The 22,515-nt window shown below is 33.3% G+C and overlaps 1 protein-coding gene across 9 annotated transcripts in view; it reads right to left on the bottom strand.

The window, feature by feature from the left end:
* Positions 1 to 22,515, bottom strand: part of Bcas3 (BCAS3 microtubule associated cell migration factor) — a 575,967-nt gene that overhangs the window by 306,486 nt on the left and 246,966 nt on the right. For 7 of the 9 annotated variants that reach the window (XR_007342273.1, XM_048788041.1, XM_048788067.1 and 4 more), the window contains 2 exons: positions 13,135 to 13,285; positions 3,734 to 3,778 (listed from right to left, as the gene is read on the bottom strand). Coding sequence is in view for 8 of the 9 variants with exons in the window: in XM_048788041.1 (XP_048643998.1) it covers positions 3,734 to 3,778; positions 13,135 to 13,285 (196 nt within the window). In the remaining variant the exon portion in view is untranslated. The remainder of the gene's footprint in view (positions 1 to 3,733; positions 3,779 to 13,134; positions 13,286 to 22,515) is intronic. The other 2 variants (XM_048788045.1, XM_015495782.2) reach the window with 1 other exon arrangement.

The following is a 22,515-nucleotide window of genomic DNA, read 5'->3' as shown; positions in this document are numbered from 1 at the left end:
GATCTCCAGTCAGATTAACATATTAAATTTCTCTTGCCTGTCTTTTCTCCACACTCAACTGCAAACAAGAGGAGAAAAACAGAAAAGGAAAAAAAACCTCTAGTGGTATCTGCTTTAAAAACACAGAACCATGATTCCATCTGGATAAGTTTACTCTGCACCATAGGATAGGAAGTCCGTGGTGTACTGTGGACAGCGTGAAAAGCAGCAATGAAGCAGTGCCCTCTTCAGCAGGACACAGCATGAGAAGTACTAACATGAGATAGAAGCACCATTTCTTTCTTTTTCAATAACATAAACGAATCATCAATATTTGAGTTTAAATGGAAAACACAGTACCAATTCAAGAACCATAAGTAGTATAATAACCTTCTGCTCCAGAAATAATTTTCTTTATATTCATCTCTAAGATTAAACTCTTAGAAGGAATTTAGAAATATTCTCTCAGTCTCAATTGTTTTTTTGTGGAATAAGACCCCTAAGAAAGGAAACTGGAAGCATTTTATTTTAAATAATGAAATATGTTAATCATCTACCTAAAATTATTCTTTTAATCACAATTTATTGTAAATTTAGCGGGTAAGAAGTCTATTCTCCATATAAATCTTAACTTTAAAAATGAAATTATAAAATTCTTAAATATTCTAAAGAAAACAAGAGTTCTTTACATGAACTATTTGTACTATAATCAAGTACTCATAGAAAATACTAATTAAAACTTCAAATATAATGTGATAAAGTAAATTTTAATTTTTCTTTAAAATTAACCTTAGATAATACAAAAACAATTTATGAGTGAGGGATAGTTCAATGTGGACTATCTACAGCATGTCCTTTATGTATGTGTGTATGTGTATTTCTACCCAAAGCAATTAAACAATAACAGTAGCTTAGAATCTGTACTACAGATTTACGAGCTTAATTCTTGTTACCTATTTGTAATACTGAAATCAAAATTCAGTCTTAAAAATTTACACTGGAAAATATTTTTAAAAAGAAAAAAATTTACACTGGAATTATTTATTTTAAATTCCTATATTTAAATAGGTATGCTACAAGTGTAAATCTTTCACATTATTTAATATGGTCATTCAAGATCCACTATTCTTAACTAACCTAGAGAATGCAAAATCCTGGGAAGTCTAAACTGACTTTAAGGTCAAGGAGGGCCCACACAGTCTGCTTTCCAATAAACTTATTTTTATATCAAAGAAAAGAAATAATTTTTAAACTGACTCATTTGAAACTGCATGAATTAAAGAATTAAATCCTACTGGTGAAGAATAAACAATTAGTAGAAATTGTGACATACCAAAGCAAAATCTTAACCATGCACAAATGTCACAAGTTGAAACTGATTTTAAAAAAAATGTAAGAAGTTTACATTTTAAGAGAAATTGTAAAAATTTCATTTTCATCTAAAATGTAAATATTTCCCTACAACTGGAAGTACTATAAATATTTAGCATGATGTTTTATTTCAGAAGAGTAAATAAAAACATTGTCAAGTTGAATGTTAAATATCATGGAAAAACAGCAAAAACTATTAAAACAAAGGCGCTCTTATAAACAACAGGGAAGAAGTTGTCAAATTGATATTCATTTTGCTGTCTTAATTTGAGGTTTCATTAAGATCTTAATGGAAAAAACATGCACCCCTGGTGAAGTAACATATTTTAAAGGAGGACCTTTTAGTCTAGCATAAGTGACTAAAAACGAGTTTCTTGTGAGCTAACGATGGCATCAAACAAACCACAAAAGCAGTCTTCTAAAAGACAGGCAATGATTTAAAAGTCTACTATATTTCATATATCCCTTTCTTTAATCTGGCTCTTTTAATCTTGTTTCAACCTCAAATCATTTCTGGTTGACAAGTGCTTTTGCTTAAATGCGAGGCTCACATGAGCTGTTGGGGGAATGGACTTTTCTTATTTAACATACAACATTTGTTACTCCATCTTTGGTTCTATGTGAAAACTTCAATCTTTATTACCATATAAAAACTCTTTTCTTTGTACTCAGAATGAGGAATTTACGCTAAAATGGAATTTAATTCTAAGTTTGGTGTACAAAGAAATGTTGTGATATGTTGAATATGGCATTTGAAAGTCATACTGCTCACTATAAGTTCAAAAAATTCATGAAGTTTAGTTGTTTTTAGACAAAATCTGGTTAACAAAAAGAATTAAGATAAATTTTTAGAGGATTTATACTCATGTGTACCCTGAATTTGTTAAGAATAATTTTGTGAATTCTTTTTAATTTTGGTTCTGCATTTCAAGAAGGCACATTCATAGTGAGTTGTTTTATGTCATCTTACATGATAAAGAAAATTTCAGATGTTCTCATGGTATATGAACACTGAAAATAGTCTGTGTGAAATAATAATCAACTTTAGAGAATGATTCAGCTTATTTTGTCCATGAGAGAAAGCAAAATGTTGTTTCTAATATAACAGGACAATGAAGGAATCTCAGAAGTGACCACGAGAACAACACATATATGTGTGGCACTCTTGTAAGTATTCTCATTTAGTAAAACTGATATACCTTACATGTCCCAAAACTTCCTTTTGGTTAGCATGCTTTTAAAAGCAAAAAAAAAAAAAAAAACCCACAATCTAATTTAAAGAGGCACCTCTACAAACATGGGATTTACCCCTTAAACAGGGTACTGGGGTAAGATACAGTAGTTATAGTAGCAATAACTTTTTACATTTAGTGAGTAGTTACTATATGCCAGGCACTGCTATATATTGCTATTATATTCTGTTATGTACTACTGATTTTATATATATATGTATTTGTATATATTTATATATATTACTAATTTAATATATACTTACAAATTAGTTCATTTAATTCTGACAATAAACCAAGAAGGTTTATTGATTTCATTAAATAGATAAGGAAAACAAAAACCAGGTTTTAGAAAATTATCATATAGCTATTAAATATGTGAGTTTGGATTTAAGACACAAGCAATATGATTCTGTATCCCTGACTTTAAACCACTAAAACATTTTATATCAGATTCTTAATGCATTCTAATTCACATCTTTAAATTAAAATATGAAACATACTCTACTTTGTTGTTATGATCATCATGCCCAAGACTGACAAAGCTATATTCTTTATACTGTTATAAGATAATTTACTAAATAATTTAGGTATGAATAAGTGCTAATAATTCAAAATTTTAAAAATCACTTAGGAGTTTTCATATGAATATATATTTCCTCATCCCGTTGCTCTTTAAATACTAAACTACCCCCAAACAACTCAATGTTGCCCTTTTAGGACCAAATAAAATGCAGTAAAACTTTAGAGGGCATTTTTAGAATACCTTGAGTATATTTATATTTCAAAATAACTCACATCCTCTCATGTGAGTTATGATATGTGGGGAACTTCCATCACTTCAATATCCAAAGCTCTAAACTTGGGTGTTAGTCATGTCTTGTAATATCCACCAACACCATGAAAGAATTCTTCCATTTTTTTTTTCAAACACATCTGATATTTTTTAACTTTCCAAGGAATGAAGTTAAACCAAGAAAATTGCTTTTTTAAAGCTTATATATCAACATTCATGTCTTATCTACAAATTATTCAATAACTTGGTGCATCTATCTGTGAACAGGCCATGCAACTGAAAACAAAACTACAAAACAGAGTAACTTTTTGAGAGTACAGCAAATGAATTAGGCATGCGGGACTGAACTGGAACTCACCATGGAGCTTTTATGGAAAAACACCCCGCTCCAAAGAGATAAGGCCTTCATGGAAAAGGGGGAAAAATGCACAAAAAAAATTAGAGGAAAACTCAATTAACATTAACAAATACATGTATATCATACTGTTATAGAGTATGGATAAAAATAACTAAAAAATTAGCAATCATTTGCAATTCTGGTGTAGTACAGTCTGATATAATCCAAGAAATAGAATGATGTATAGTAACAAGGCCCTTAATTTTCAGAGTTAGGAATTTAAAATATTTCTATTTCTCCCCCTTTTCTGGAGCACACCTATAGCATTTCTAGCTTAAAATAATATTCACTGCTAAGGCCCTTAAAATAAGGCCCAAATTAAATGGAATAATCAGATGGAGACAAGCAATCCATGTGCAGTAGTGTGACACAAAATGTTTAAAATTAGCTAAAGATGACTAAATAAAATTTTTGATATGCCATTGTTTGCAGTCTCACAGCCACACAAAGAAAGAACTTACTTTTTAAGCTGTTTTTTTGTTGTAAGTTGAACTACATATTGTTGGTCAAAGGAACAAATGCTAAATACATACAGTATGATTTTTCTCTAATTTTGGTCACATTTCAGGCAATTAAGCATCTCTCTTAATAGTAGTACAAAAGGTTAGCCTCTTCTACCTGTCCTCTTCTGGGCTAGACTGGAATATAGTAAGCATACAACTGCATGCTTTAAACACAACAAGGGATGCAAAGCCAGACTACATGTAAGTAGTACATGTAGTTCTACTTAAAATTCTGTTCCCAGAATTATGACATACCATGCATATTTACACACAAGTAAGATTCAATGATTTAATTATATCCAAAACAAAATTTGACTATATTCACTGCATCTGACGTTTGGAAGACATAACAAAGAAACAGGAAGGCATATTAGTAAAACTTGGGTATTTCCTTCTTCAAATTTGGAGCTTGGAACATCTTTTTAAAATCCTGCTAATTAGCATTAATTTGCCATTAAATTGAGTACATTTGGCTACAAATTAAAACTTGAGCAATGTTTTCACAACAGTTATACAATCTCCTTGAAGCACAGGAGATACAAAGAAGAAACAGAAACATGTGAGAGATGACTAAAAGAAAGCAAGATAGAAAAGAGAAATCAATTTTAAAAACTTAAAGATGATAGCAAGGCAAAGCAAGGATAGCCCTCCTACACTTAATGTAAGAACACAACCAGGGCTATGACACCACCACTCACACTTAATGGATTTGAAACTTTTTTGACTGGGAACTGTAGAGAACATTTTGGTATGTACATGAACACACAAAAAGACTGAAGTAACAATTCAGTGAATGTGGTTTTTATTTGTCATAAACACTATATTTTCCATTTCACATTCTGTAAACATTAATGCTGGGTTTTTGTTACAGTGCAAATAAATGCATATTCTAACGCATATTGATGGCTAGAGAGTCTCAGATTCTGTATCTCCAAAAAGCTACTAGTAAACACCAATGCTGCTGATCTGTAAAACCAATAGCAAAATTTCATTTATTATTCTATTTCAGTAAAGAAAAAATGTTAGTCACAATCTCTTTATCTGATTTCAAGACTCATTAATCACATCAAAACCAAAATATTGCTAGAGTTCACCCTGCACTTTGAAAAACACAGATTTAAAAACCTGAGTCTTTCAACAGCATAGTGATAAAATGCAGAAATGATCAGAAAGCCAAAAAGGTTCAAGTCATTTCTATATGCTTAGAAAAACCTCCAAAATGAAAAGCTCTGGGCTGGCACACAGTACACAAAATCTTTAATTTTACTTTGTTAGGCAGGACATGTGAAATAACCAAATAGTCCAGATGATTCTGGCAGAAATTCTTGGAGTCTGAAGAACCAGACCTAACCTGCTCTTCAATGTACCTACAATGAACAGTTTCTCATCTCATCTCAAACATCAGAATACAACTGATAGATGGTAAGGAATTTGAAAGTTTTTACTTAGTTCTTTATGACTTAAAAGAATTCTCCATGGACACCAAAAAACAACCAAGCAAAACTGAAACAAACCCTTGAAGTTTCTACATTTCAAACAACCTGATGTTCTCTACCTACACAGCTAGTAAATATCTTGATATATAAAATGGAAACATGTTATACCAACAAACAATACATAAACTTGAAAAGCAAATCTAGATATTCCTTTCCAGTCAGTAACAACACATTACCAACAAGAGATTCCTTACCCCATGATGCCAAAGTGTAGGTAAGTCTCCAGACACTGTAGCAAACAGGCCTGTAGTGAATAATGGCATTGTCAACTTGAAAGACCCTACTTACTACCCACAATGTCACAAACCCACTTGTTTAAAACTTATCCAACTTCAATCAAATAGGAATCCACTAGGTTAATATAGCTCAACAAAAAGGACAAGGACTGGGGTGACAAGGTGAAAACCTGGCTTAATACATGGACTCAGCATGTACTCAATCTATATTCACCCCCCTTCTTGCCTGGTCCCACAACTGGACCGCTGCCACATACATGGGAAAGAAGATCTACAAACTCCAAAGAAATATAGTAACTGACGTAATTACTGACTTTGTAAGGAAAGTGTCAGCTGTTCTTTTGAAATGAGCCTACTTAATCTTTCCTCAGTAGTAAAAGAATGAAAATATGAAGTCACAAAGTATAAGTCCCTGATTCAGCTGTCTTCACCTATGACTCTCCCCTCCCTCCAGAGGCCCACAACTGTAGTTTTGTACTGGAGTGGAAAGAGGGCAGGGAGAAAACCAAGCATGAGAGTGCAAGTGCATGTTGAATTAAAGACCGTGTGCATTACAACAGGCAACTCAAATTACTATATTTGGACTTGAAGAATTTGTGCTTTCCAATCAAGTTTTAGCAGGCCTAAACATCCTGCCATATAAAACCTGTTCACTATGTGATAATTATGACCACTTTGAACTGAATTCCAATTGAAAAACCTTAGGAAAATCTAGTCAAGAGATTAAAAATCCAGCAACATTTATTAAAGAATTATTTATTGACCACTTGGAAGTGACCTGGCCACTAGTTCTCCAAGGAATTCTCCGGGAGTCTCTTAGGAAAAGGAAAGAATTATGTTTTATAACATATGATTCACGTTATTTAAGTCATTAAACTCTCAATCATTTTGTTGAACACCACATAACACCACAAGTCTTTGGTTCTACTAGCAGGAAAAAAAAAAAAAAAGGCAAATGCCAAGTTTTGTTTTTTTTTTTTCATATAAGGAAAAAGTATAACCAGATTTGAAATGAACATGCTCAAACTCTCTAAACCTGACTTTAACACTAAAAGGTTATTAATAATGATTCTCTTTAGTATCTTCAGAGTGAAAAAAAGTATCTGGAGTCTAAGAGATGAATTATATATACATACTGTATTAATTCTATTTTTAACTGATCATGTTCTATCAGCAGGTTCTAACACAAAGCAGACCCCAGAACGAGACCATAAATAAATGTACTGAACAGAGAAAAATTCACAGTGTGTTACATGGAAAACACTAAAACGAAGTCACATTACTCTAAAAACAAATTCTAGGACCTCTACTACCTTCACACTGTGTGCGCCTTCTCTCAAGTAGCAACGGAAGTGAATTCACACCTCCCACCTGCATAAAAGCAAATTACCCCCATGTCATTTTCATGTTTTTAAAATTTTCATTAATTTAATTTTAATTGCTTCAAAGCAAAGAGATCTATGGCACTGGGGCTCTCAATCTACTGCTCTGTAGAGCAAACTGAACCTGAAACAGACAACTGTCTAATTTGAGACATATTCGACATGCCAATTTAAATCACAAACTCAATATATAAAAGATTTTCATTAGAAAAATAGAGATAATGTTCAAATTCAATAATGTCAAACTTCTGTAGAATGTTATGCTTGCTGACTTTTAATATGGTATAATAGTAGACTTCATTTTAAAAAGTACCCAGATTTACAGTAAGATGCAATAAACTATGGTATGGTGTAAGTACTCTACTTATTTTGTACACACACACACACAAAATAAATAAATAAATAAAAACTCAAACTATGTTAAATACATCACACATGTAAACATAAGCATATATAGTCTAATGAAAATATATTGTCCACTATTCTATATCTGGAACGAAACATTCAGAACTGAGTAATCAAGAACTAACAGTTCCACAGGACCGAGATAAGAAGTGGGAATTTGCCATTGCAATTGTATCTGACAGGTCTTTCTGCATAACTTTCCTACCTAACTCTCAGACCTTAGCCTATAAGATTCAGGGATCAGGTCAAATTGACTAAATAAATAAGCTAAGTTGACTCGAGTTAACATAAATAAGGAATGGACCTTCTTCAAAGTATGCCAATGTCACTAACTCACGTAGCAAGCTCTGATGACAGTTATTTTACAAATATCAATTGGTTATATTCAAATAAATGCTATTAATTGCTTCCATTTCTGAACATAAGCAAACACCCCTGTGTTGGGGCTTATGTTCAGCACTACTCAGGACAGCTCAACAGTGGGGAGGCTTTGAAATGAGTATATTAAATCGAAGAATGAATGGAAACTCACACATGGTAAGGCCAAAAAATTATAATCTATATAAATATATAACTTTTTTAGATTAGGAAACTGACCTAGGACACACAGATAGTCAGTGGCTAAACCAACATGAAAAAAGAAAGCTTTAGACTCACAATTATTTTTTTACTACCTTTCTATTTCTATAGGATGAAGCCCAAGTTTCCTAATGACTACCCCAAATTTCTTACAGAGAAAATAATAAATATAAAAAAGTGGAGAGAGAGGAAGAAAGTAGGAAGCTACTTTCATTTAAGAAAAAGTAAACTATGAGAGAATAAACTATGTTATGTCCACTTTCTACTAGTTTAGAGCAAAGATATAACTTTAATTCTTAATTTTTGTATTTTTTTAATTCCCATGAAATTAGTTTGATCTCTGACATTTGTTGTTTGCTGCTTTTACCACAAAATAATATACCTAAATAATTTTAGATTCAAAGCAGATAAAATCGTATACTGATAAAAATTTTTTGTTCTGTAATTACTTAGAAAGCAATATTAAAAATATTATTCTAATTTGATTCATTAATTTAGCCAAACATCTGTGAAATACTGATAATAAATTCCCACCACAAAAACCTAACTTCCAAGAACTGGAACAATCCCTTAATATAATGTTACTTTATTTATTTATGTGTTTATCTATCTATTTATTTATTTTTCGTACCGGGGATTAAACTCAATGGCACTCGATGGAGCCACATCCCCACCCTATTTTGTATTTTATTTAGAGACAGGGTCCCACTGAGTTGCTTAGCGCCTTGCTATTGCTGAGGCTGGCTTTGAACTTGCATTTCTCCTGCCTCAGCCTCCCAAACCACTGGGATTACAATCGCGCGCCACAGTGCCTGGCTAATGTTACTTTAAATAAGCAAGGAGATTAAATAATTAAATAATTCTTGATTTTATATGATATAAACATGATGGTGTGGAAAGCAGGACTTTCCAATACTCCAGTCTTAGACTGACAGAAAATGGATTCTGTTTGAATGGGTGATTGTTGAAGCCAAATAATTTCTAGCACTTCCTTTGCCTTCATCCACATACATCCTCAGAGGTCAGTAGCAGCTGTTGCCAACACAGGCCTTTTTTCCTCCAAGAGCTGCTTCGAGGTACTGAACAAGAAGGTGTAAATACATCTGTCTTTTGCCATTTGTAGTTTTACTGACCTCATGAATGTCTTGGAGTGAGACAGATGGTCCTTGACACTGCACAGGGATATGTATTTGTAAAAATAAGAGGGCAGATGTTAAATATGGTAAACACACATTTTGTCCCCTGAAGGTTTAAGTTGGGGCTTCTATCTCAATTTGGATATTTAAATATTGGATCCTAGGCAATCCTTGGAAATTTCTGCCATAAAAATATAATGTTTTGTTGTTATTTTACATCTTTATGCAAAATATCTAGGACAAGTGGAAGCTGAGCTAACCTCAGTAAGTATATAATTTTTTAAGGTATATTATTTGGCATATTAGAGGTAGACAGAAGTTACACATCTGTAATGGGTGGATTCTGGATCCTTTTTCTACATTATCCATATGAATGCTTCTTTTTATTTTTAAAAAAAAATTAGAAAAGGAGGTCCATGAAACCAAAATTTCCAAACTGAAGGGAGACCTGGAAACTAAAAACTTTATTTGCTCATCACCTTAATAAGAAAACTGAATGTCTCAGTACATAAAACAAAACGTAGTGGAAAAAATGAGCACGAATTAGCTAACTGCAGTGTTGAGAACTGGTCAGTTTTTTAAATGTTTTAAATAAATGTTTAAGAAAATATGCTTAAATTCTAATTGGATGAAATAAAAAAGGATAAAATATCATCTAGGATTTGCTTCAAAACTCAGCATATGGCAAAATTGGAAACAGAATATATTTTTTCACACGAATCAAATCTTAATTTTGATAAGGCAAAATATGTGTATTTTAATGAGAAAAATGTTGAATTTTAAGATGATGAAACCAAAAATTATATCTGAAAACTATGAGCCAAGGTTTAGGTGACCTATAATAAAATAATGATAAAGTCACAATAGCAATTTCTGATTATAATCAGCAAACACTTTCATAAGTGTATTAAGTCCTGTGATCCAGCATTGGTCAAATGCAAATTACAATCACTGTCATCAGCACACTTATTAGTCACTGTACTCTGTACTAAAGGAAGAGGAAAAAAGAATAGTAGGTTGAGTAATTTGTGGTACTCTAAAGTTTGTCATAATTAGAGAATTCATGACAAGAGAACATGGAATTTTTTAAAACCCAACTAACAAAATTCATTGTAAAATCTCTTATTTTGGTAATTATAACATGGTTATGTGAAAGATTATCCTTGCCTTCAGATACTGTGCATGGAGGATGTAGGAATAAGGGGGTGCTGAGTCTGCAACTCGTGTGTCCTTGTCTATGCAGAGTGAGAGAATGTGAATACTAAAAGACCTTAAAACTTTAAGATCTGGGAAATTTGGATATACAGAAATCTTTTTACTATTCTTACAATGTTTCTGTAAGTATATACTAAGTCTGAAAAATTAAAGTCAAGTCCTCATTTGGGACAGGTATGAATTTTCTTTCTAAACAACTTAAAACTTAACAGAAATCAAATGACTTGAAAATAGAGATACAAAGCCTAATCAACAATATGTTACAAGTATTGTATACTTTATGTTAATTTCAAAACACAGAAAATAAATTAATAATGCTTCATTAATAATTATTAATTTATACATGATATGAGGGAACACATTAGGTATGCTCCAAAAATATGAGAATTCTGAGCAGGTTTTTAACAAAGAAAAAGAAACAAAGAATTTATCTATGCTGATGAATTATGGCCGCACAGCAGGACACCAGATGATAAAGGTTCTCTCCATCTTAATGAAAAGAGGGTAGAAAGACAAAGAGTAAAAGAGTGACAGACTTTATCTTTGTATTCTAGAAAATTTCAAATATAAGCAAGAGTAGACGTATTTCCCAACTCTGCCCACAAATATTTTTAAATTTTAACATCATATTATTTTATCAATAAAACTTTAGTCATAGTCTCAGAGTAATTTTAGAAAGCCTTATTAAAGACAGCTTATTCTTTGCATTATAAGGCAGCATTAGTTCTTATGTTAGAAACAACAACAAACACACACATGAGAAACAAAACACCAGAATATGTTCTCATGTCTACCAGGAACTTCTGAACCAGGTTCTTATGTTCACCTCACTATGGATGTAAAATTAATTTACAAGGAACAAGTCTGAAGATGCTTTCACTTGGATTCAGGAAAGACAGACAAAATTTGTAAGAAATTTGAAGAACTGTACAATGCTGAGGTAAATCTAGAAGATAGAGTTATAAACTAACTTCAGCAAATGAAAAACAACTTTAAAGTTCTGTTTAAAAACTTAGTCCTGTTTTAAAATTAGTCCTGTTTTTGTTTAGTTCTATATCCAGGGAACACAATGTCATAAAATGAAAAAACAAACTAATTGCAAATGTAAGGACATAACCCATTCACTCTTTATGCCACTATTATTAACTTGTTTTAAAATCAAGAAATTAATAGAAGAAAAATCAAAATTCTATTTTAAATCACACTTCTATTGAACAAAAAGAGTTGAATTAAAAGACAGGCCAAATGATCTGTACCATAAAATGTGATTTGGGATATACATTTTCTATCTTTTTCCTATTGTTTCCCTTAATTAGTCACAAATTCAATTTTATTTCTCCATATAGCAATAGGATCACTTAATATATAGACATCACTATACCCAGGTTGAGGGTCCTTGGTGATACTGGAAGTTCCAAGGACCCATTCCTGAGAGCCTCGAGTACGTCTTGTCATGAAAGTGACTTCTATAAACAACAACACTAGCATAATAATATCAAAAGATATTGACCTGCCACACAAATAATTTAATCTTTTATTTTCATTGGGAAGACCCTAAGGACCATTTGAGATCCAGACAGGGTTTCTCCTGGCAGTTTTAATAAAGAATTTTAATATAGAATTTATTCCATTTCAAATCAGGTTAAATTTTAGGATTGCTCATTGAGAAAAACAAGTAATTTGACTATAGCAAATATATTTTTAAACAACAAAATGAATTTCTGTTATCACATAATATCTAATGATATCATAGACTTCATAGTTTATTTCCAGAAGTGCAAAGAAGCAATAATTATATATTCCTAACAGGGACAAAGTTTTTTTAAATAGTTAAAATAAGCACAAAGAAATCGAGCGAGTCATCAAAAGTCTTTAAGGATGTTCAAGAATCAGTTTTGAAAAAAAGTCCAAATTTTAGAAAACTACCTGTAACATCACATTGTCCTGACACAAATGAAGGCTTATTATATGTAAATTAAACCTCAGTACAGATGGTATTCAAAATGCATTAGAAACATGATTGTCTCTCATTATTTATGTCTGTCAAAATTTGGAGTCATTTTACATGCCAATCACGTCTGTAAAAGTCATGAAAATCAAACTGTGCTATCAGGCAATGCCATGAAGCAGCGAGTACAGGACTGAGTGGTGGGCCTGTTTTTTATTAGCCAATCCTAGTTTTCACAACTTGTCACTGCCTTGCTTTTTCTGTGGATGTGTATGTACACGGATGTGTGCAAGTATGTTTGCGCACATTCTATACTTTGTACTTAATCTGCTGCCATTAAGGCTCATATGGGCTGGAAATGAAGAACATAATCAAAACCACACAAAGAAAAAGTTATGTTTTATTTTTATTCATTCAACCCTATTAAACAGCTGTGAAAAAACATTGAGCCTGAGGCCTTACCCTGTTCGTTTGGTGATGGTCCCCAATGTCATTGGCTGCTTGATTTGAGCAAGAGGCATCACTACCATCAAGCTGGGGAGAGGAGAGAGCCGGGGGTTTCCAGGATTATTGTTGGTAAAGTTATTGTAAGAGTCTTGGCTGTTCAGTTTTCCTACAAAGAGAAAAACAGAAAAGCATCACCAATGGAAGCTTCCCTACCTCTGACAGGGTTTTCATTGACTCCATCAATCCTTTCAGAAAGGCATCAAAGGTAGAATTGATTCCAGGAGATTTAAAGTTATATAGATGGAGGCTGGGGATGTGGTTCAGTGGTGGAGTGCTCTTCTCACATGTGTAAGGCATTGGGTTTGATCCTCAGCACCACATAAATAGAAATAAAGATGCTTTTTAAAAAGTTATATAGATGGGAAAAATTCAAAGTACTCTAGTGAGAAATGAGACTTAATTACAGAGATTTTGGTAATAGGGTATGGGGTTGAATTACTTTATAAAGAAAGACATAGTAGTTTGAGACCCATCTTTTTGGGGGGATGGGGAGGTGCCAGAGATTTAACTTAGGGGCCCTCTACCACTGAGCTATGTTTCCGGCATTTTTTAATTTTTTATTTTAATGAAGGGTCTTCCTAAGTTGTTGAGGCTAGCCTCAAACTAGTGATTCTCCTGCTTCAGCCTACCAAGTTGCTAGGATTATAGGAATGCACTACCACTTCTGGCTTGTGGCCCATCTTCAATGGATCATTGAATTCAACAAAATCTGTTGCTTTCTCCTATACTTGATTAATTTCTAAAAAAAATATGGGGGCCACTTGAGTTTTCTATTTAATCTGTAGATCAATTTCAGGAGTATGGTCAGTTCTCTTTTCCACAGGTTCCACATCCATGGATTCAACCACTGTTCAAAATATTTGGGGAAAAAATTCTAAGAAGTTCCCAAAGCATAATTTGAATTTGCCAGGCACTGAGGGTTACTCTGAATCCATGTAAATGAAGTAATGTGTGGGTATATTCTGCTGTAGCTACCCACAATTTTAGAGATCCTCAGTTTCTCTTCAGTATTATTTGAGTACTGTTAGGCATAGATCTTGTTCCTGCACTATGAAGTTAGGTCTACAATGGTTACATCAATACCAAACATCTAGAGCCATTTTTTTTTCTCATCCTTATTACCTAAATAATAACGTATAACTATTTACATAGCATTGACTTTGTATTAGGTCTTCTTAGTAACCTAAGGATGATTTACAGTATTTTGGAAGCTATGCAAAGATTATATGCAACATTATACTATTTTATATATAGGACTGGGGCACCACGGAGTTTGGTAAACACTTTAGTTCTGGAATGGATCACCTTAGCACACCAAGAAGTGACTATTGCAATCTTAAAAATATTAAGTCTTGTAACCCAAGAACTTGGGACACCTTCCCATTTGCTCATGTAGTCTACAATTTCCTTCAAAATTATTCTGTACTTTTCAGGTCATGAATCTCATATTATATTATCATTTCTTCTTCTTCTTCTTCCTCTTCCTCTTTTTTATTTTTTAAGAGACAAAGTCTCTGTTGCCCAGGGTAGCTCTGAACTCCTGACTCAAGCAATGCTCCTCAAGTAGCTACCAAGTAGCTCAGATGATAAGCACTAACCACTTCACCCGGCTTATATCTCTTTAATTTACTACTGTGTTTTAGATTTCTCAATGAAATTTATAAATGGAATTGTTTTCTTAATTTCACATTTCATACTTTTTTTGTTGTTGCTGTTGTTGTTATGTGTTTGTTGTGATGCTGGGGACTGAACCCAGAGCATTGTGCACGTGTGGCAAGCACTCAACCAACTGAGCTATATTCCCAGCCCACATTTCATATTGTTTACTGCAAGGGTAAAGAAGTACAGGTGACTTTTGTACCCTGATCTTATATTCTACTGCTTTACTCTACATTTTCTTGAGGATTCTATAAGATTTTTCTACATAAAAGATTATGGAGTCGTAGCTCAGTGATAGAGCACTTGCCTAGCATATACAAGGCCCTGGGTTCAATTCCCAGCACCAAAAACAAGCAAAAAAAGATAAGGGCATCTTTGAAGAAAATAATTTTACTTCTACTTTTTTTAGTATGGATGACTTTTGTTGCCTAATTGCTGGAACTACTAATATAATTTTAAATAGAGAGGGCAAGAACAGATGGCCATTTATTTATATTTAATTTTTGTATATATGGTGAGAGCTGAGTTTCATTATTCATCTTTTTTTGAATATAGATGTCCTATTGTTCTATACCATCCTTAAAACAATTATTTCTCCACTGATAGCCTTTCCACCTTTTTCAAAAATCACTTGACCATATACATTTGAGCCTATGTTTGGATTCCATTGATCTATGTGTCTATTTTTTCAACAATACCAGGTTTTCCATGAATCCTGTAGTTTGTTATGAGTCTAGTGTTTTTAAAACAATAATACTTTCAGACAAAAACCATCTTACTGACCTAATTTAATTTCAAATAGCTCTTCTTGACTTTTGATAAAAATTAACCTCAATTATATTGTTAGCAGTAAATATAATATTTTTTTAAAAATATGCAGAGTAAGCACAGAAAATTCTTACTAATTTGAATTAAGGCAAAAAAATTTATTGGCAGCATTTATAATGATACACTGTTTATAAAAGACATTCACTTTCAAAATATCATGATTCAGATAGAGACAGAACTACCAAACAGTATCTGATGGTATCTTCAGAAAGTCTGAAAAGATAAGAGTCAAATTTTTACAACTCATTACAAGATGAGAGTGCCTTTAGAATTAGGATTATGACTTAACCAAAAGCTACTTCTTCCTTGGGCACGTATCTGTATGTATGTGTGTGTGTATATATATATATATATATATATATACACACACACACACACACACACACACACACACAATTTAAACTTGAAGAAATGTCTCTTTTGCAAATAAAGAGAATGATAAGAAATCTACAACAATTTCAAATTAAATTACACATTAAAGGTAATAAAAGTGATTTTTATGTATTATGGGGACAAAAATGGCATTTATAAGGTGCACAAGATGTTTTAGGCTTTTTAGTGAATTAGACAACAACATTACACTCACACAACACTGAACATTGTAGAAAAGATAAATGGGGTAGTCCATTAAAATATTTTATATTTGTGGAGGAATAAGAAAAAAAACTATATTTAGAAAGTAACTTATTATCACACTCTCAAGGACAATGTAGATAAAAATAGTTGTACGACTTCCTCATTAAATGATTATGCTAATATTAATTGGGAACTGACATGATACTCCAACATTAAACATATCATAAACTAATTAAAATTCAAGAACTGTGCATACCAAACACATTTCTTAGCTGGTAAACAAATATTTGTTGAGTGCCTCAGCCTACAATAACATGCTGTATTCTCTTTATCATGAAGCTTACAGTATAATATGTATGAAAGAGGAATGATTAAGGGCTAATTGTTTAGGACTAAAAATAACTACATATAAGAACAATTATTTGGAAACAGGTTCATGGAACATATGAGACATGACCTAGTTAAGAGTAGGACATAAGGAATACATGAAGGATAAAATGAGGGAAAGCAGTAAAAAGGGATGGCACCATGTGAGTGGACATGAGGCATTGTTAATGAGAGTTGCAAATACACAGTAAAAAGCAATAGAAAGAAAATTATTTCAGTTTTAGGAGAACCTTTCAACTGAGACAGAAGAGTAAAAGCTAAGTTTTTTCAGCAAGGGAAGAGTATGGATAATTGAGGTCACTGAACTTTTTCTGCAGGGTGTTGGGGGGAGGGTTGTACTGGGGATTGAACCCAGAGGCTCTTAACCACTGAGCCACATTCCTAGCCCCTTTTTTAAAATTTTGAAACGGGGTCACTAAGTTGCTTAGGGCCTTGATAAGTTGTTGAGGCCAGCCTCAAACTTGTGGTCCTCATGCCTCAGCCTCTGAGTATCTGGAATTACAGGCATGTGCCACTCCATCATGTTCAGTGAGATCAATGACCTTTATAGATAAGATCAGTAGGGCTGGGGCTGTAGCCCAGAGGTACAGCCCTTGTTTAGCATGTGTGAGACTCTGAGTTCAACCTCTAGAACAGCAATAAAAACAAACAAATAAATAAATAAGTTCAGTGGTACAGAAAAATGAACTGATTCACTGAAAAATTCCAAATGTCATGGTTTAGGTAGCCATAATTAAAAAGAATTCACTGTCTCTAGGGCACAAAAAAACAACCTCAGAAAGCATACAAGGTACTTGATATCTATTCTTCTCAGCCTTGTACTATATTCTCTAGCAACACCCAACTATTTGTAGCCTTCTGCTCTTGTCATCTGTATTCATGAGGTAGTCTGTCTGTAATCCAATACATCTGAGAGCATAAAATAAGTGTATAGAGTTATGTTCATGCTTATGTTTATAGAAATAGTGTCTGTCTTATATACTATGGGATTTGGCAAGTAATTTATAAACATAGCTTTAATGAACAAATAAATTTACAAAAAAAAAAAACCAGTATTTTAATAGTGAACTATCTAAACTAGAAATCAGGAAATCAATCCTATTTATGATAGCTATAAGAAGATATAAAATAAAGTACCCAGGAAAATTTTAACTGAAGAGGCAAATTTTCTCTATAATGAAAATAATATTACATTTGTAAAAGAAATCAAAGAGAATATACACACACACACACACACACACACACACACACACAGGAAAGACATCCTATGCTCAGAGATTGGAATATTGTTATAACATCCATACTACTCAAATTGATCTATACATTCAATGCAAATACCTACTAAAATATGAGTGGCACAGAAACAGAAGATAAAATCCTAGTATTTGTAGGGAACAACTACAACAAATAGCCAAAAGTATCTTGAGAGGGGGAAAAAAAACAGCAAAAAGCATTACACTGCTGGCGAGGACATGGAGAAAAGGAATGCTTGCACACTGTTGGTGGGAAAATATATTAGTACATTCACTGTGGAAACAGTATGAAGGGTCCTCAAAAAATTAATACTACTACATATGATCCAGCAATCCCACTACTGGGCAAATATCCAAAGGAAATGAAATCAGCATGTCAAAGAGACATTTGTGCTACTATGTGTATTGCAGTATTATTCACAATGGCCAGAAATGGAAATAACCTAAGTGTCCATTGGTTAATGAGCAGATAAAGAAAATGTGGTAAATATGTATAATGGAATACTAGTCAGTCATAAAAATAATATAATCTTGCAATTTATGATAACATGGATGGAAGTGCAGGTCATTATGTAATTGTGAAATAAGCTAGGCACAGAAATATAAGTACTGAAAGATCTCAGTCATACTCGGGATTTAAAAAAAAGTTGATCACACAGAAATTCAGAGTAGAATGGTAGTTACCAGAGGTTGAGCTGGGGTGGGAGGAATGGGGAAAGTATGGTCAATGAGTGCTAAACTATAGTTATAATTATAGTTTAATAGAACTGGTTTATAGTTTAATAAGTTCTGGCATATTACTTCATATTCCTATTGGAAGAAAGGAGATGGAATGTTTTCATCACACACACTCTGATGATATGTGGAAGCTAACCCACAACAAGCAGAGGGAAGGGTACAGAAGTTCAGTGGATTTGACTGAATGAAGGGAAGGGAGGCAGATAGAAATAGGAGTAACAGTGGAATGTTCTCACATAACTTTCCTATGAATGTATATGAATACACCACAGTGAATTTCAACATGGTGTACATCCCCAAGAATGGGATCCTAATTAGAATAAGATATATTCCATGCTTGTATAATTATATCAAAATAGATTCTACTATCATGTACAACAAAAAAGAACAAATTAAAATAAAAATATAGCAATAAAAATAAATTCGCATTTTGTTAAAAAAGAAATAAGTATGTTAATGAAATGGTCAATAAAGAGTAGGTTTAATGTGGCAAACCAAGGGGAAAAGCTACTAACTTTGATAGCCTCCAACAGGGTAGTTTCAATAGAAAGAAAAGTCAAATGTGATAGATAAGGAAAGGGACCTTGAATAGGAAATGATAAAGGTAATCAATGTAAAACAAAGATTTAAAGATTGAGACTTGAGATAAGATAGGAACAAGATGAGACAATACAGAGTAAAGGTTTCATTCAACATTCACTTTTCTACTACACAGTTTTAGAGGCTTAACATAGTGGTACAGAAAAGCATTAGAAAAAAATGAAAAATTAGAGAAAAACATACTAATAAAGATATCTGGAAAATGTTTGAGGAATGAAGAGAAAGGAATCATTTTTCCAGTGTTTTTGGAGGAAAACTTAAAAAGGGAGATAAAATATATAAAATATGAGCACAGAGAAATGAACCTATACTTATTTTGTTCTTCTAAAAGAAAATAAAGAATAAAGAGAGATGAATAACAAATAACATCAAGAGTTAATAAAATGAGAAAGCCAACTTAGCCAGGAAATCTCAATAGCTGACATTTAATGACCATCCATTCAATAAATGATTATTAAGTGAATGAAAGAAATATATTTTTCCCATACCCAAGAGGTAGAGGAAAATACAGCACTATGATCTATAGAAAAAATAATTCTGGAGGGGACACAAAGTACTTCATAAGATAGTCAAATGACTGGAGACCATGGCTTTCATGACCCCGCCTAGTCTCATGTTGAAGAGGCCAAGGAGCCTCAACTCAGAAAATTCAAGAAGAGATATTTAGGGCTGCAAATGTAGCTCAATTGTACAGTACTTGCCTAGCATGCACCAGGCCCCGGGTTTAATCCCAGAACTGGAAACAGCAGCAACAACAACAAAAAGCATCCCAGACATTTAGAAACTTCTCTGTGGTTAAATCAAGTCTAACATTTCCATGTCAGGAAGTTTCATTAAACCTCAAACTTCTTAATATAATGAGGTTCGGGAAAAAGAAACCCATAATGTCTGCCTTGGATTTGGATTAAAACTTGCCCTGCTCTTTTTCTTTGTGCGACCTCTCAAGAATATATATGATAGTAATAATAAAGTGAATTTTTTCTGACAACCATGAAGAGAGCCACTACATAAAAGTGTCATCTTTACTAACACTCCTTCCCATACTTTTATTTGCTATGACCATATGAGCACAATGGGAAGAGCAGGGGTTGTTTAATTTTGGTCTTACTAGTGGGCTTCATGAAGCCTTAAGATACAAAAAATATTTCACACACCATTATACTTTCAAATTCCAGCTGGGACAAGACCTGTAAGTGACAAATGCCATGAGAATGGATATTCTCACAGTATTTCTGGCACAACCAGACAGAGGAAGTCCCAAAAATCTCATGAGAAAATAAGCTCTTCTAAGACTCTCATCCCAGTTTTTTGGTCTTAGTCTATATAGATAAACTTGCATAAGCCTTCAGGCTTTTGGGTCTTTATCCAAATCCACTAGAGCTTTGATCCTTTAGAGGGTTACCAGTATCCAAGATAGATGGGCTTCTCCAGGGAAAAATCCCAAGTTCCAATAAAATGGTTTCTCAGTAAACTGAAGCAGGAATTCTACTTGAGAATAGAAAATCATTTTAAAATCAGAATTTAACAAACATCCCCTGATGTTTAAAGCCATGATATTTTGTTTGTTCTGTTTTCAGTAGTATGATTACTGTTGTAATTGTTTTTTAAAGTTATAATACAAAGCACTAAGCCAGAACAGTTCACTTTGGAGTTTAACCACTGACTTCTGTGTGTATGGTGAACAAATTTGCATTTTCAAAGAAGGAATTAAGATGACAACCTCATAAGACCTCTTTTCTCCACTGCCCTTTGGATTAAGAATGTCCGCAGGTACACTGTACTTTGTGGAAAGGGTCCTCTCAGTCTCCATATCGACACACAGTACTACAGTCTGCATATGGGAGATCGACATGGTTTGATTCGTTTACTAAAAGTTTGGTTAACTTCAAAGTGGCACCTTATTTATGCATTGTCGCAACTTAGGCTTTCCCAGACGTTTTATACTATAAAAACACAGAGGAAAGAAGTGAACAGAAAATAACAATGGCCTTTGTTGCTGCACTGGTGAAAGAGCTTGTCAGGTCAGGTTTGCAGAGAGGCATATTCCCAAACCAGTCATCATTAACGGACTCACTTCCACAGGAAAAAAAAAAAAAAAAAAAAAAAAGACAAGAGTCTGAAAACTCCGGACAAAAGAAATCCCTGCAGACAAAGTAAAAACAAATTAAAAGACCCATTATAAAACACAGATGCTACAAGGAAAATAAACTTTCCAAGATTTACTGGGCTTTGACAAACTTGGACATTTGTGGAAAAGACATCAGCAGTAACTCCCAGGTAATGTGGCTGGAAAGCTAGACTCCTTTCTGTTTTATCTTTATCCTCCGTGCAGAAGCGGCCAGGTTGGTATTCTTAGCTTCTGAATGCAGTGATGTGAGAACATGTGAATGTGGCAAACTGCCAACTGCAAGAACTTTCTAAAGCAAGCAAGACCCTGAAAATGTTGAACATTTCACATTATGCTAAATAGTAAAGTTAATATAAGTGTGTTGTGCATGTAAGTATGCGTGCATCTTATCTCCAGGGCAAATAAAAAGAGTTAAAATAAGAAAGAATAATAAATAAGCCTCCTCTCAACCTAATTTTTTTTTGTTTTCCCATTAGATTATGAACCAGTGGGAATAAAATCACCTAAAATAATACTAAGCAATTAAAGGATAATAGTCATAGAAAACACATTAAAAGAGTATCACATCAGCCAGGCACATTGGTGCACAGCTGCAATACCAGCAACTCAAGAGGATGTGACAGGAGGACTGCAAGTTTGAGTCCAGCCTTGACAAATTTTTGCAAGATCCTGTTTTAAAAATAAAAAGGGCTATGAATGTGGCTCTGTGGGTAAGTGCCCCTAGGTTCAATCTCCAGGACTGAAAAGAAAAGAAAAAGAAAGAAGAGGAGGAGGAGGAGGAGGATGTCAATGAGACCTTTTGTCATAAGTTTCTAGAATCACAAGCTATAGGTTGTCGCCAATGGGGGTCAAAGGAAGATTCTTTAAGAATAGAATGTATGAGAAACTAAGCACTACAATGGAAAAAGGTAAACTAAATGAAGCATTTGTAGAGCAAAGGAACATTGTGCTTTTGTTGTCATTAGGGATTTGGGGACAAATAAGTATAAAAATGTTACAGATTCATTTACAAAAGAGCAAAAGGAAAGGAGACAGCATAAACAGTGCCTCATAGGACAGTTCTGTTAGAAGGAGATCTGAACTCATCTGATCATCTGACTTTTTCCATTCTGATCACAGGCCTTATTCACTTCAGGTACTTTCTGGAAGATTTACAATAGAAATCCT

The sequence above is a fragment of the Marmota marmota genome, unplaced genomic scaffold (assembly GCF_001458135.2).
Source record: "Marmota marmota marmota unplaced genomic scaffold, marMar, whole genome shotgun sequence".
NCBI classification, from domain to species: Eukaryota; Metazoa; Chordata; class Mammalia; order Rodentia; family Sciuridae; genus Marmota; species Marmota marmota.
Note: the sequence above shows the minus strand (reverse complement) of the source record. Positions and strands in the feature narration are given on the sequence as shown.